This window comes from Puntigrus tetrazona, chromosome 5 (assembly GCF_018831695.1).
Source record: "Puntigrus tetrazona isolate hp1 chromosome 5, ASM1883169v1, whole genome shotgun sequence".
Lineage (NCBI taxonomy): Eukaryota > Metazoa > Chordata > Actinopteri > Cypriniformes > Cyprinidae > Puntigrus > Puntigrus tetrazona.
In genome coordinates, this window is record NC_056703.1 from 27,192,102 (window position 1) to 27,208,837 (window position 16,736).

At 35.3% G+C, this 16,736-nt stretch overlaps 1 protein-coding gene across 20 annotated transcripts in view; it reads left to right on the top strand.

Moving 5' to 3' along the window:
- The window catches only part of ank1a (ankyrin 1, erythrocytic a), a 99,453-nt gene that overhangs the window by 15,273 nt on the left and 67,444 nt on the right, over window positions 1–16,736 (top strand). For all 20 annotated transcript variants that reach the window (XM_043238814.1, XM_043238818.1, XM_043238829.1 and 17 more), the window contains exon 2: window positions 10,935–11,027. In XM_043238814.1, the coding sequence (XP_043094749.1) occupies window positions 10,935–11,027 (93 nt within the window). The remainder of the gene's footprint in view (window positions 1–10,934; window positions 11,028–16,736) is intronic.

A 16,736-nucleotide genomic window follows, 5' to 3' on the forward strand; every position in this document is an offset into this window, starting at 1 on the left:
ATTTCTCTATTCATTTAGAGTGAAAACATTCGAGCCAACTTTCTTGGCTCAAACAAAGTTTGGATGCAATGTTCATTTATTTGTAATGGACAAAAATAAATTAAATGCACAAATACTTGCTGTATTCTATAATATTTTGAACCATGTGTTAACAAAACCACGGATCTATAGAAATATTAACACTGTAACACCTTAATAAACAATACTGTTTTGGGACAAATAAGTAGCACACTATAACATTTCAGCAGCTATAAATGAATTAATTGAATATCTTGAATTATTTAGCACCATGTATTGCATCAAAGGTCAGGAGATTGTTGATCTAAAGAAGCTTATCTTTGACATGATCACAAATGGAGTATTGTAATGTAAAGGTAAGCCCTCAAAAATAGCACAAACAGATGGACAGTATTTTGCATGTGTCACAGATTATTGGCATCCCTCCATTGCGCTGCATAATGGTCCATTCTTAGCTTCTACCCAAATGAGACAACCAGATTTAAATATAAATTTCCTATTGAATGCAGTTCATAAAGTTTAAAAAAGTGTCCAGGGTCTTATTCTGGAAACTAGGTACAAAAATAGTTGCATTTAGGACCTTAAAGTCACAATATAATAATGTTATCGCTGCTAGATGTCGCATTTTGTTCACAATGGTTGAAAAAAACAACACTGCATGTGTATTATTAACCCTATTTTATGATGAGAAGCTGATAGTTGGCACCTAGAATTTTGTATGCCATGCTAGAAGTGGTAACCTCCAGCATTGACCATTATTGACACCAAGACTTTGGGCGTTGAAAATGATGTAATGATTTACAAAGCTATCATCCCCAAAGGCATAGGTGTATGCGTTATTAATTAGAAAGCGCAGCAATGCATATGGAAGAACAGAAGGAGAAGTGAGGCAGATATTGCTGGCATCTATGCGCAGTGGCTCCTTAAGGTATTGGCAGCCATTCAAAACACCATTAACAGCCCTGAATGTCGACAAATGAGTAAGATGTTGACGCCACAAAATTTCTCCAGCACTTTTCAGTCAATATCTGTGATCTGCATGTACTTGTGTGACTGTTTATAAGTCCAGTGCGTCATCAGGTAACGGTTTAGTTGGAGATTTTGCCAACAACCAATAATCAAAAATTAATTTAGAACTCACCCGTAAATGGAGTGGTGAGCTCGGAAACAATTAATCTTATCTATTTCAGCATAAATAGCAGATGAAGAACTTGATTTAATGAACTATTAAGATATTATTTGTCATTGGCATTGAGCAGTCATCAGACCAATGAAAACAGAAACTCTTTTAAATTTGACATGTAACAGCATTAAAATATAATCAAAATCTAATAAATTTCAACATGTATTCTCCTCATCTGGTTCTGCACCGTAAAAAAGAGAGATATTTTAGTCATTTCCTCATTATCTTCAACTGGGATGTTCCCATGACAACGATCGCTGTTTTAATGTCATGAATCTCTTTTTAAATAAATATGCTAATACATAAAAACTAATATGCATAAAAAATATTATATATAAAATAAAATGTTATGCAGTGCATCTGTCCCTTAACGAATCTGCTGACGCACACCGTGCTGCATTCGTTGTCATGGGAACATCCCAGCTGATGATGAAGAGGAAATTACATCGCTCCCTGCGACAAGTGCATTCTAAATAATGACAATAAAGGCCACACTAACAAGGGGATAAAGATGATCACTTTGATGATTTGGAAAATGACCACGAATCATACGATACATGATACACGAATCGTTACACCCCTAGTATATACTATTACTAAAACTTTAATATTTTAAATGAAAATTGCTCGAATTAATTAATTAATTTAAATGAATGTTGTTTTGATTTGAGAAAAAATGGACAGCGATAGTCTTCAGTGTAAATCTGCAGTGTTTCACATAAGTGGACCTGACTGGTACATGAATTTTTCAGACATCATGTTTGAGAAGGAGGAAAAGGAGAGCGATAGTGCTTATTTATTATTAATTCAGAGCTAAACTCACTCACAGTGTACTTCCTCACTTACTTCAACTCTGTCAGCAGTTCCTACTTTAAAGCTGACAGCGCTGGTCATCTGAACACTACAGTGTCATGAAGATGAAGTCTCGGAACATCTTTAAAGATCTCATATCTCAACAGTTTCATCAAGAGTGATTTGAAACTTTTTTTTTTTGAGACTGTTAGGAAAAAACGTTTCATCAGTCATAAATGTCTTACATTTTGCCCCTTAAAAAGAAATTAATTAATTAATTGCATTGAATGCACGCTTGTAGTGTACTTCAAAATGTATTTTCTTAAAAGAATTGTACTTGTATAATTGTATATATATATATATATATATATATATACACACACACACACATTTAGAGAAACTAAGAAGACCTATAATAATGCAAAACCTAATATTTGCCTTGAGTGCTGAAGTGTATTTAATTTTCAATATGAACCCAAATGTTTCCCACCAACTTATATGAGCTACTGCATGCTATTACTTTATATGTGTTTATTCAGTTGTCATTATATTACAATAATAAGAATTTCAGAAGGAAATCTTCTTAATTGTGACAAGTAATGCAGACATGACTGAGAGAAGATTCATCAATGTACAAATGGAGAATTATTGATCACATTGCAGAAACAAATGTATTAAATAATTTATGGTTGGGTAAAATGTGTATAACCAACCAATGTGTGTGTGTATGTGTGTGTGTGTGGTAGGGGAGGTTGCTCACTGAAAATTGCTGATTGTGTTTGTCAGCATGGTAATCAGATCCATCCCTCTGGCTGGACATGAACTGCTCGATACATCAGGAAGTAAATATTCATCGGTATTGTATTGTATTCAGGTGTGTAGAGTGTTTCACACATGTGTGTGTGTGAGTATCCGCGTGATAATGGTCTCAGTGGTGACCAGAAAAATGCTGATAAGCATGTATGTAGTTTGTGTTCACTGCAGTGGTCTAAAATAGCTGCAGCGCAGAGGACATTAATATGCATCGATATGCCGTATGTAACAAGAGAGTACGTCTGTGACACCATGCACTACTGTATCTGCTTCAGAACCGCTTCTAAATCCAGATTATTTTTAATTCTACTTATTCATGAGTCTGCAGAATGCTGAATGCATTTAAACATGATAAATGCATTAAAAAGAGCATTAGTGGCATTGAATCGGTCCAATTGTTTATTCAGACATATGCTGTATGCAACACAGGCTATGTTTTTTTTCTACAAAACTCCAAAAATGTATCTATAAATACAATTCACTGCTGGTGGAATGAACATTAGAGACAGAAAAACACCAGCAGCTTAGTAGAAAGTCATTAAATGTAAACAGCACAGAAATGCATATGAGCCTGAGCCTTGCGTATATGACATAATGAGGACTTAGAAAGTACTGCATAGAATGTATGGTGACAGTAACAACACATCTTTTTATTGTGCTGCAAGTCAGATTCCAGGAGTAAAAAGGCTATACATTCATTTTCACCAAATTTCTATATCTAAACATGCAATACGTCAAAAGAAAGAGCAGAATTTCTGCTTTTAAACAAAACAAAGAACATTTTATTCTACCTTCATGCTCGATTTTGTTAAAGATCTAAACGATCAAAAACACCCTCAAAGCTTCACGTTTCTAGACCACTTTCTGGGTCGTCTTTCCATTCGGTGACATTAGGCAGTTTTGATCTATGTGCTGTTTTTCACTAGGATTCTGATTCCAACAGTTTCTGCTGTTTTTTGTCCAAGGTGTTGTTGTCTGAATGTCATGTTTCATTCATACTCAAGAGATCGTCTTTGTGCAGAAACTCCACAAGCCAGACTCACAGAAGTACTGTTATATTATTTTAGACTTTACAGGAAATCCCTACTATGGACAAAGGCATCCAGTTATCCCTGTAGCTGAATAAAACGCAGATAGAGACATTTTACATGACGAAAGGTCGATACAGTAAACACGCAATTCTGACAATATGTTGTTTTAAAATGCTGTGACATTTTAAAACTTGAGTTTTGTTGTGAGTGACGACACATTGATCATTCAGAGATGGCCGACATGTTGTGTCTGGAGCCATTGAATGTGGCATCTACCTATACACATATATGTGTCCCATAATGTTAGCTATTTCGGTAGCCTATGTCTACGGTTCTTGATAGCCAGGAAATTATACACTAATAGGGGGCCGTGTTTTCTGTATTGTATTGGGTTGAAGAAGCATGCAGTGAGCCTTAAAATGTAAAAAGTAGATATAGATATTTGTGTAGGAGCGAAAGTAAAAATTGTCACATCTTTGCGTTTAGATGTAGAATTCATGTCAGCAAAAGCGTTTAGTTGGTGCCAAAGCTTTAATGCAATGTTGCTATGACTCTTTTATCCTATTTAGAGTGTGAAAATAAGTTGTGTGGAAAAGTAAGTGTGTGTGTGTGTGTGTTTCAGCATGCGTTGTGTGTGTAATCCATGGAGGGAATAACGGTAAGAGGAGAACAGCTGATGGATGGGCTTTAGGATGGCTCGAAATGCTCTTCATATACATGCAGGCCGTGTCAGCAAGGTCAAAAGAACTGCGGGAAATGCTTAGATAGGGATGTGTTTGGCAGTTTTATTTAGAGAAATTATTATTATACCTATGCAAGTATTATTGTCTGTGTTGCTGCTTATCTTGAATACAAAATGTGTATACTATGGTGTAACACATAGATCATCTGTCTTCTGCGCTATTAAGCTCTCAGATTTACACTTGGTGTGAGACGCAATGGAAAAAAAAACCTCAAATGCGCATTGAAGGTGGGATATGTTCCCTAGAGAGCAGAGTATCACTGAGATTGGAATAGGCATTTTTGGTTTGAAAAAGTTAACTGCCACCTGGAACACCCTAGCAACCACATAATGTATCGTATTTAATAACGTTCAGTATTTCATGCTTTTGGTAAGTTAATGGTGCATATGTTTGAGTTACAATAGCTTGGACATATGTGGTAGATTAATCCCAGTTGTGTGTGTCCAGTGTTTGCTTAATATGTGTAAGCCAAGAAGCAGCTTTTATAATCCCTGCACACATTGTTTGCATGTCTTTGTGTGTATTTATATGCTTTGTGGTATTTTTTCTGTTGTAAGACCGCTAAACTTAATTATTTGCCGGTTAAGAACTACTTTAGCCATGGATTTCCCTAAATATTTCCAACGCATTCATTCAGCAATTAGATTGAAGCATTCAACAGCCTTGTAGTATAATATCAAACAAAATCCAGTATGTTAGCCAATACATCAAAATATCTGTACTTTTTAATGCATGACGTAAGATTATTAATACACAACTATTTGAATTGTACATTAAGGAAAACATTAGACATTATTAAGAAATGCATATGTTAAGAAACTTAGTAATGAAAGTGACTTATAATTCATTAATATTATATTATATGCGAGCACATTTATGCGAGATTTAAAGTATATATTTAATATAATTAAGCACACTCTTTTTTTAGGATTAGACCATAGTCATATCAATCACTAATACTATTTTTTAAAAATGTATTTTATAGAGTTATGTGCGTGTGTACAATGTGTGTTTATGTGAATATAAAAGAAAGAGTGAGTGTGTGTGTGTGTGTGTGTGTGTGTGTGTGTGTCTCTGTGAAAGAGAGAGAGAGAGAGAGTGAGACTGAAAAGGCGTTTGCTAAGACTCAAGAGTGAACACAAAAGAGGTGGTTTGAAAGGCAATTATGATGCTCTGACATGAATAATACCCAGGCCTCTCATGCAAAATGGGAAGGAAAGATGAAAATAGGCTCTGAAAATCTGTGCATTGGTTCTTTGTTACTGTCTATTCTTCTGCCAATGTTTTATCATGCTAATGCCCTGCCTGATAAAAATAGTTTGGAAAAAGACGGGCTTCCCTCATGTAAAAAAAAAAAAAAAAAAAGAGCGTGAGAGCTCTATTAGAATGTCGGGGAGGGTAAGCGCGCCTCTGTAAGTCACTGATAAACTATAAACAACTGCTGTAGGAAATTCCTCTCATCCTCTGTCAGCAACTCTTTTTTTCTTCTAACAGAACCATCTGCTCTGTTTGGATTATACAGCTAATTCTGTGTAAAAAATCCTTTTTATAGAAATGTCATAGTAGGTCCTATATATATTTTTTGCACATATATTGTTATTTTTTGTGTATTAAAGTCAGCATTAGCGTAAATAATATAATTTGTGGTGCGTAATTGCAGGGTTTCCCTTATATAAAATAAATAAATAAATACATACACATACACATGCATGCATATATTGAGAATTTTTTTTAATATAATGTACACTGACAGGAGGCAGAAACTTAAACTTCTACATTGCTATTATTATTTATTTTATATATATATATATATATATATATATATATAATATTACTGCTGTCAATGTTAGTGTTTGAAACAATGCAATTAATCAAAAAAAATAATAATAATAATACGTTAATATTTTTTGATGCAAATGAATCTTTCTTCCATCATCTCAGCACGGAAGTTATCTGTGTGATATGGGTGCAGTGAACCAGTGTTGCTGGCATGACTTTTCTGCACAGTTTTGTCTATTTTTAAAAAATACAGTCGAAAAATTATAGAGCTGTGCATGGGTTGCGTTTTTTTGGGTTACTTTTATAATGTAACCTGCCCAAAAATGTATATAAACAAATTATAGTACATGCTTTTAATAATGTGTGTTAGACCCAGAATGTATACCTAACAACTTAAGAATGGTCGTAATGCTTTTACACAAGCAGATATAAACATGACAACAACCACTACAGATTATAATCAACACACGATTACATTAGACTATGCTTTGTATGTGATTGTCTTGAGATTTGGATAATTTTATAATAATGAATGTTACATCTGAAATTATTTTGCGCAGTGATACAAAAAGGCTATTAATAGTATATTTTAACAACAGTAAATGACCAAACTTCACATGAGAGTTTTGAGGAAAAGTGTACTATTAATTTCATAAATTGATAGCAATAGCGTGATGCAAATATTAGCTCTAATGCAGCTGCAGCCGCAGCTCTTCATCGTAATCTAATTTTCATAATGCTGCACGTAAGGCCGCAAGAAATTTTATTTGTGTATTTATTTAGTATTACTTTTGATAATAGTTGGGTAAATGTTTGCTGGGATTGAAGCAATGTTGCTTGAAACATGTTATTGCCAGTATAAAGGCTGAAAATGGCTGAATAAAAACTGTAGAATGATGATAAAAGAATAATAAGGATAACATCTCATAAGTTATCTGGCAGAGGTGTGTTTCCTTAAACTAGTCTGTCATGCATTTCTTTATTTCAACACATTTACAGGTAATTCCTAGAATTTTAAATATATACATGCATGGTTTTAGCACTTTCATCTTTAAGAAAGCTTAGATTCATATTTAAAAAAAGTAGAATTATTGTTTACTTGTGTTATATGAACACAGAGGAGTGTCACTTGATGCTGGCCAATAGACATAAAATAATCTCCTGAATTTACAGTACACAGAATTTGTTAAAAACACTTGTAGTCCTGAAGTTAATAGTTTGTTCATTTAAACATGGACACAGTATAAATCTCAATAGCCCTTCTTTACTCTAAGACTAAATGACTGGTACTGCACCTCCACGATAGCATCACTTGAAAGAAAATCAAGCATTGAATGAAAATACATTAACATTTTGGCTCAATGTTATCTACCCAATATATCACATACATTTTTTTAGTAACCCTTCAGATTATGCACACTATTCACTACTAACTAGTTGCTTATTAACATGCATATTACTAGTGTACTAGTGTACAAAGCACTACCACTATAGCACACTGCCAACTACCTTACTAACTAGCAGTACATTTGTGGGAAATCTGTAAATATGAATATGTCCACCCTTATCTAAAGTGTTAGCAGATTTGTTTTGCAAAAAGCATTGTATTTAGGTGATGGTTTTATTTGAAAGCCAGTTAATTTAGGCAGTTTTTACAGTGTTAAGAACCAGCTCTACTGAAGTCTTTTGTACGTTTGATTATCTAAAGGCAGATTTATATCAGCTCTTCTTTCTACTCGGTCTCTGCTTTCTGAACTGTTTGCTGATGCAGTAAGTCTGCATGAAGCTGGCAGCTTCTACGACTGAATTATTCATTAGGAAGAAATCTGCGGAGCCCTTCCCCCATCCTCTTATTATAAACCTTTTGCATCTTCATTTACTCTTTCACTAGCTAAAAAGGTATACAGAAGGCATCTGTACTGTACTGTCTTTGGTATGCTTGTGTAGTAGGATGAACTTTGAAATAGGTTGTATTAAAACAATAAGCTCCAAGAATCTGTGGTTTACAGTTGTTATGCATGACTTGAAGCAGAGTGCCTAAAAACCCTTAGCTGTTATAGATTCACTGTAAATCAAGGCTTACTGCTTTTATAAAACGGTTATTCCATATAAGGTTTTTTTCAAAATAAAACAGAGCAAATAAATGATAAGGATAATAATAATAGCCTTTAGCCAAACAATGTAGCTCCTCGGAAACCGTTGTGATAGTAATACAGTGGTTGCCAAGCAACGAACACACATGTAGAAAGGTGTATGTTTGTAGAGTATTTTAAAACAGCTTCGAACACGGCTCAACCAATCACAATCAAGGGCCGCAACTGTCTGTTTTATGACCATATTTTCTGCAGTGGTAAACTGTCAAATGTGAAGCTTACTCTGTATGAAGTGGTGGATCCTACTCAAAAAAATGATATGTCGAATCATCGGCAGTTTAGTTAGAAAATATGAGGTAGTATAAAATAATGGCTTAGGTTCGGAGTTAGTAAATAGTTATTACACAGTTATGACAATTGCTATATTAAGTACATAGTATGTACATGCAGAACAGGACTCTGGAATAAAGTAACATTTCTGAAGACCTGGAACAATTCACAAGTCATATTATGGAACACTTTAATTACACTTTATGGTACTTTTACATCCTTTTCGAATACCAGAATTTATGATCCAATGGTGATGGTTCAGTGCTTCAGTGCCTCCAACAGTCACTGAACGGAGGAAATAGTTCAGACTGTATTTATGAACCCAGAACTTGAATGAAGGGGTCAAAATTTTAAATAATTTCGTATACAACATTTACATGAGAGTGATTACATTAATGAATCATTAGTGAATCAAATCAATGGAAGCACAGTCCGAAAGAACCGGTTGACAGAAAGGAATCAGATTTCCCATCACTCCACAGCACATAGCAGCTGAACTACAGAAATGATTTATGAAGTCTGTGTTACAGTGTTAATTGTAGTCATAGGGCTTTTGGTATTGTTCTCTGTAGAACAGATGTTGCTGACTCTGTTTTTTTTCTGAAACAGCTCACATAATAGTTATAGAGTCTAGACACTAAAATCCGGTGTTATTTTTAAACTTTAGTTTTTTTTTTCTTGTATTTTTAAAAAAGCTAATTTGGAGTGGTCCGGGTTCAACCTTTGTAGAAGGTACAGAAGGTAAGTTTATAGGAACGAAAAGGAAATGACATTACGGGAAAATTACGTTCATTAGATCGGACTTCGAAGAAACTTATTTTTTGCCTTGTTTTGTCAAGACCTTTGCTGAATTTAAAACAGTTTGAACTTCTGTCTCAACTGGTGGCGTGAATTTGGGGCAGCAGGATTTTGAGATTTAAACCACCACTTTTATTTAGAGCAGTTAAAGTTATCAAATACAGAAAATATCCCTACTTTCACCTTCTTTTTTGTAACCTATTAAAAATATTTGAATGAGAAGCTGCCACCTTTCTTTATTGCATTTGTTTCGTATCCCTTCCTCACGTTCCGTTCTCTCGTTGACCTTATTGGCTGACTGTGGCTGTCCTTTGCTAAAGTCTGCAGCGTAAGACAATTTGGGTATTTCAAGTGACTTTCTGTTGAGGAACGTATTTTGTGTGAGCGCGTTGAATATTATGTGAAAATAATGTCCCTAAAGGTTATACAGTTGTTTTGTGGAGCCTTCATTAGGCTAAGCTGAAACTAAACATGCACTTTTTGAGTGATTATACACCTCATTTTCAAAAGAAAAAAGCCACGCTACTATTGCTCGCGCATCCAATGACATTCTGTTATCTGTTATCAAATAATTTAAGAGGTTTGCATTTAAAAGTTACTTAACCTGAACATACATTGTCGTTTGCTCACCTTTTTTATTTACTCACATTTTCAGTTATTTGGAAAATCCAGTGTTTTCATGACATAAAGTTGCTCATTCGTAAAATATTTGCCTTTCGGATGCTCTCAGAATGTCATATGTACATATGTAAATTTGCATTTTACGTAAAATACATGCATATACGTACATGAGATCACATTGGGTCGGGCAGTTTCGCAAGTGCTTGTCGACATGTTCATCTCACTGGTGTTAATGCGTAATATCTGTTATCTTTCAGACCAAAAAATATTCATAATCCTACCCAGTTTGCGTAATAGTAGGAAGATAATAACCCTATAGCAGAAAAAAAACACAATTGAGATCTCAACTCTTTCTCATACAATTGAACTGATTACTTCTAAGGAATTTTTTGTGATGTAAACAGCTCGTACTTCACCGACACCAACTGGAGAATCTGAAATGTCCTCTAAGCTATCAATTTCCCCCGGGTTTGTTTGTGTCTCTTTGTTCTCCTGCACTTTCCTCTCATTCTGCCTCTCTTTTTCATGTTTGTCTGCCTTCTCTCATTATATGACCTGACTAATTCAAGCGTAGGCTCTTTCATTCATGTTAAGCAATAGATGGGACTCTTTTCTCTTCCAGCTGTCTCTCTCTCTCTGTCGCTCTGTCTGTATCTGTCTCTCGTTCTCTCCTTTTACCTCAAGAGTGTGAAGATTTAATGGCTTCTTGTGTTTATGTCGTGTGTCCTTTTAGGCCCACGTCGTTCATCGCTGGCTAATCGATCAGGACAATAGTGTGAGCTCTGAGCTGCCGGATGGCCAGGGAGTGTGGCACTATGATGAAACAGTAAATATCTGCAACATATATCTAAATTTTTTATTCTCATATGTATCTATATACATATACATATTGTATATGGACATTATCTGTCACTAGATATGCTTCTGTCATTGTTGTTAGTGTTTTTGGTGTAGTGGTTCTAATTTCATCCGCATTTTTTTTCTTGTGATTTGATTTTGGCACCATAAAATGTTTATGTAACATTTAGTTTAACAAAACTGTGGTTTTATTTGAGAGTATCGTATTAATGTTTGGTGTTGAGCTGGCTTTTTCTTTAAGTGACGGTAGATGTGGTAGTGGTTCTGGCCGGACAATTTTTTTTAAGTTGTTGTTGGTTTCTTTGTTTATTATTTGTTTCACCTGGTCGTTTTATACGATTTTTTGGTTGCGTTGGTTGATTTTGAGTTCCGTTTTTGTGCTGTGTGGATTATTTTTGCGTTTATCAGTGTACTCACAGCATAAAAGAGTCCACGGGCAAAAAAATTAAAAATGACCAACACATCACCTTAACATTACATAAACTGCATACACAGTATGGGTAGGATACAAAAAGGCAAACAAAGCTATTTTACCTGTGGGTTCTTAAGTGTACTTTTCACATGTGTTACTCACGAACACTTTATCATGTGAACACATTTGTATCCAGACACCTCTGCATGCACTGACGTGTGTTGATGTTTACACACTATCCGCATCCACGTCCATGTTGTGCCGTGAGAGCTGAATCTGAGTGGTGAGTGAGGTTCAGTTTGTTTCATCTGTGCTTTTGTGTCTGTGCCGTACGTGTGTTTGTGTTGTGCTGGTGCTCATTTCATAGTGTGCGTGTTGTGTCGTGGATTTGATGTTTAGTGTAGTGTTAGTGTTTCTGTTTGAAGAATGCTTTGACTATCTGTGACTGAGGTAAGTCTCCAGTTTTTCTATGTATTTCTCTGAATCAAAGGAGGATTGAGGCGGATTTCCAAGTCATCTTCTAAACCATAGGGAGATTTTAAGAATGGTTGTTTTTTGTTGTGGTCGTGAGCTCAGGGTTGTTGAGAGTGGGGTAAGATGTGTCACTGGCGAATGCTGCCCCACTAAATGGAGAACAGATGCAAAAAATGTTTGTGTAATGAAATGTAGAAATAATCCATAGACAGCTGCATGGATTTGAGAGAATATGAATAAGAAAAGTGCATTTCCTTGTCCTCTCAGGGTCACCATAGCCTATAAATGCAATTAGAATTAATAATAGAAATACACAATTCTAAATACATTTATATGACTATTCGAATATAAAAATAGATTGATTCTGACAGGTGAATGCGTGTTCATTTTATAATAACACTACACTATATTGACCAATTATATCCAATTGCTTATAATCGTGCCTATTATTAACATAAAATATTGGCTGTTTATTAGTACTTAAAGAGCACATATTCTGTATGACCATATTCTACATCCCTAAACTTACAATTACCTCACTAACTATTAATAAGCAGCAAATTAAGGAGTTTGAGGCAAAAGTCAAAGTTAATTGTTTGTTAATAGCAAGAGTGTGACCCATTTTAACTCCAATTTTTCCTTGCTTAGAAGAAATTTGGCAGAAAGTGGCACATCTTACCCCTCTCTTCTCAAGATTAGTCTTAAATTATCTATCCAAACAAGCACAATGCACAAAATGCAATGGTGCGTGACACGTTTTTAGAGGCTGAAAGATGTCCATACTGGAAGTGAGCGATGAGACAAAACGAAACCTTGTCCATTATTATCAACAAAGCCACGGATGAGACATTAAGCTGAGGTCCTGAATCTCTGCGGACATTAAAAATCCCATGGCACTCATCGTAAAGAGTAGGGATGTAACACTGGTGTTTTGGCCATATTCCCTCCACTGGCCCTTATCAATCATGGCCTCCCAATAATCCCCATCCACTAGATTGGCTCTATCTCTTTCTCCTCTCCACCTGTAGCTGGTTGTCCTGTGTTTTAGCTGTATGAATTTTCAAATGTTCAATGTGAATTAATATATTGTTAATCATAGAAGCTGAATGTACCGTATAATAATTAGCAATAAACTGTTTAATATAGTTTTAGATGCATAACACAGGATGTGCAGTTGGTGGACATAATTAACATAAGTAAATAAATAAATACACCGATTTTATTGGTGCTTAAACTCACACCTCGTCTCTGGATAGTGACTAAAGTGGTGTATAGACTGGTGTATGTACTGAAGATTTTTCTGGATCAAATGTTGGTCACTTCCAGTACAGACATGATTCAATTATTTACAAAAATGAATCTGCCCTGTGTTTTCCTGTGTATGTGTTTGTTTTCTAACACAAATATAAGGTAGATTTATCAAAGTCAGTGTTCAATTTAAAGTTCTCTGATACTGTTATGAGCTCTGATTGAATGTGGCATTTATTAGTCAATGTCATGGTTTCTTGCACGTGTATCAAAAATGATTTTGCTGTTTGCTTAGGTCCAGTAATTGACCCTCATTGGGTAATTATGTTTTGTGTGCAGTGTGAGAGGTATGGGTGTTGTTATGTTTGTGTGTGTTTGTGTAAGAGTCATTATTTTAGACAGTGTGTACTCTGAAAAAATACACTTCAAAGTGAGCATAGAAACAGGGCAAAGTGATAGATGTTGTTCTGTCCAAATCTGTTTTATTGGTCTTCCGCCAAAGATATCAAACAGACAAGTCCAGGTATTACCTGATGTACCCTACTAAAGTACTGTGTAGAAATCCTTCCAACTAGAGCTGAATTTAAGTGACATAATGTGTGACTGAGTGATCTTGTGAAAAAACAAGAAAAACATAATTCTAAATGTGAGTGTAATATATGTAAATGCATTAGTAATTACACGTTTGTAAAAAAAAAATACAAATAAAATAAATAAATAAAAAAGTTTGTTTGGTCTTTGGTGCATTAAGATTCATATGAACTTTAAATCAAATCAAGTGCTTTAAATGTTTCTTATACAAGTCACACATCAAAATAAGCGTACTGCTGTACTTTCAAGTACTCAAAGGATAATTAATCCATAATTATTTAAAATGTAAACATTTAATTTTACATTATTGCAAAGTGTTCTCAAGTTAGTACGTTACAAGCGCACATCCAAGTGTGCTTCTTTTTTCACAAGTGTCTTAACCAAAAGTCAAAACCTCACTGCTAAATTAGTTTTTTTATATTTATAGAATACTGCGCTCTGTATTCCTCTCTAGAATTACTAAAATTCATTTGAAGATTAGTTTAAATAAGATTTATAGGCAAAATTTTATAGAATAACAACATTTTCTTTATTTGTTCAGAATCTAAGGGCCATAAAGGGTATAAAATTCCACAGATATTGTGATAGATAGATGATAGATGGACAGACAGGAGAACCAGCAGAGATAAACTGATGGATGAGCAAATCCATGGACGGATTTCACAAGGACAGCAGAAATATAACATTCAGGAAAGATTTAGGGGAGACAGGTTTATTCACACCAGGTTTGGCAAGTGATATTTGTATTGTCACACTAACTGCAAAGAAAAAGTCCTCTTTTATTTAATGTGTTTAATTTAGTGCTAGTGATGAACACACAATACATCAACTGACTATACTGTGTGGTCTAACCCAAACATATGTATTCTTACATTGTTATCCTTTTAGGTCTTGAAACAAGATGGCAATTAGATTTCAGCATTAATATATGGGTTGAGGTTATTGGCTTGAAAATTTCTCCCAGATTTTTGAGGTTGGTTATGGTTTTAATTAAGTAAAAGGGATATAATTGATTATAATGGGAATGTTGTACCAGCAGTAACAAAGGAGGCTGTTCCAGGATCCATGTCCTTCTTAAAATCCAACATCAAGGGAACCAGATTAAGGAAGTCAACCATGTTCAGGAATACAATACTGCAGTCTTTAACATCCCATTATTTAACCCTGGTTTGGAATAGGCCCCATGTGACTTCCATGGACTGGATGCTAACTAGCAGGATACTTGGCAGGAGTGGTTGCTATGCATGACCCTCCCATGTTTGTGCATTAGTTCCTTTTACTGCTTTTATTCTGCAGAATCTCTCCTGGAGTGAGATAGTTAATGAAGTTGTTGCTGTAGTTCAGTATAAGGAGTATTTGATGGTGGTTGTCTGTCAGAGCAGCATGTGGTAAAATGTCTAAACAAAGGATGAGATGACAGCAGGACCAAGGATTTCATGCCTTTTTATCACTTTTAGCCTTGATTCATCTTCAGACTGGTCCTTCATCTGAAGCCTTTATTCTCTTGGAATGGAATACGCTCTGAAGAGGTGGATCAGGATGTTCTCAGAGTACCTGAAAGGAGCTGAAAGTTCACTACGTTTCCAACATTCTTGTCAGCTCAAACCTCACGATTCCAAGTGGGCCCAAATGTAGGATCGATTCTGCTGTACACTTGTGTCCCAATAATGGAAATACCACTCATTTAAGAAACAGTGAATGGATACTGAAAGAAGCGTAGAAGAGGCCACCTACAGTTTGTCAAATAATCTCCTCAAGAAGGGTTTGGGTTGACCATTCCTGCATTTGTTCTGCAAAGTTTAGCTCTAAAACCAGTGACACAGACCTGAACCAAAGTAATCCAAGGTCGTCAGGATTACTAGAAACTCCAACACATGTATGTTGGACTAAAACCTCCAGGACCAGAAATGGAAACCCCAGGGTTAAATGAGCAACAGCTCATTAAGACTATCAACTGAAGAAAGTGCAATATAGGAATCAAAACATGGTGACCTAAAGGGGGAAAACATGAAGGATGTTTTTGAAGACATTAACTACAAATTTGCTTGCTATCAGCTTTGAAGACACCAGACAATTCCAAAGATTGAACTAATCAAATGTTGTATTGTGGATTTTTACTTCATGTTTACACCCAACAAACTCCACCTAAGCTCTTTTGTATTGTTTTCCTGGTATAAGGAAGGATGGATGTTAGGACATCTTTTTATCTTATCAAAACCTCAAGAGTACGGCAGACATAGTGGCTGATGATACAGTATTCTTTAGCTTTTACCATATGTAAAGTTCTTATTCTGTAGTGCCAGACAAAAATTGTGCAAACTTGTACATTTAAATGTAAAACAGCTTAAAACCTTATCTGCCCCTAAAACTTTCATGTTTGTAGTATTAAAATAAATTCTTAAGGTTCTGCTGCGAACCTTATAGGGTTAAATAAAAGCACTTTCACACCGGAGGAACTGTTCCAAAGTTTCTAGAACTGTTAGTGAAAGTTCCTGTTTTTTGTCATGTTCGCATCACAGGAACTAGGAAGTTGTTTATAATTTTCGCAAATCAAACAGACGGCCACTTTAGAGTTTCTGCTGCCAGTGCAACCAGACCTAGTCTCTTGGCAAAAATATATCTAGGGGCACTTTTTTAAAAAACTGTGTTGCAGAAAGGTACCCAGAGGTACATATTTTTATGAGAAAAATACCAGAGGGAGAAATTGGTTCTCTAGGAAGGACCCTGCTGATTAGTTCCTAGAACTACACGGTGTGAAAGTGCCTTATGTAATCCTTTTGAGGGTACTGTCCCAGTGACGAGATGTTGTTCCCTGTTGTTTATGCACACTGAATGTGGATAGTATGTGGGATGCATATGACAGACCGTTATCCAGTGTGGTGCCAAGGATCTTGGCTTTATGTGGGGAAATGACTGTGTTGTCTATGACGAGGTCTTGGCAAGGATGTTTCT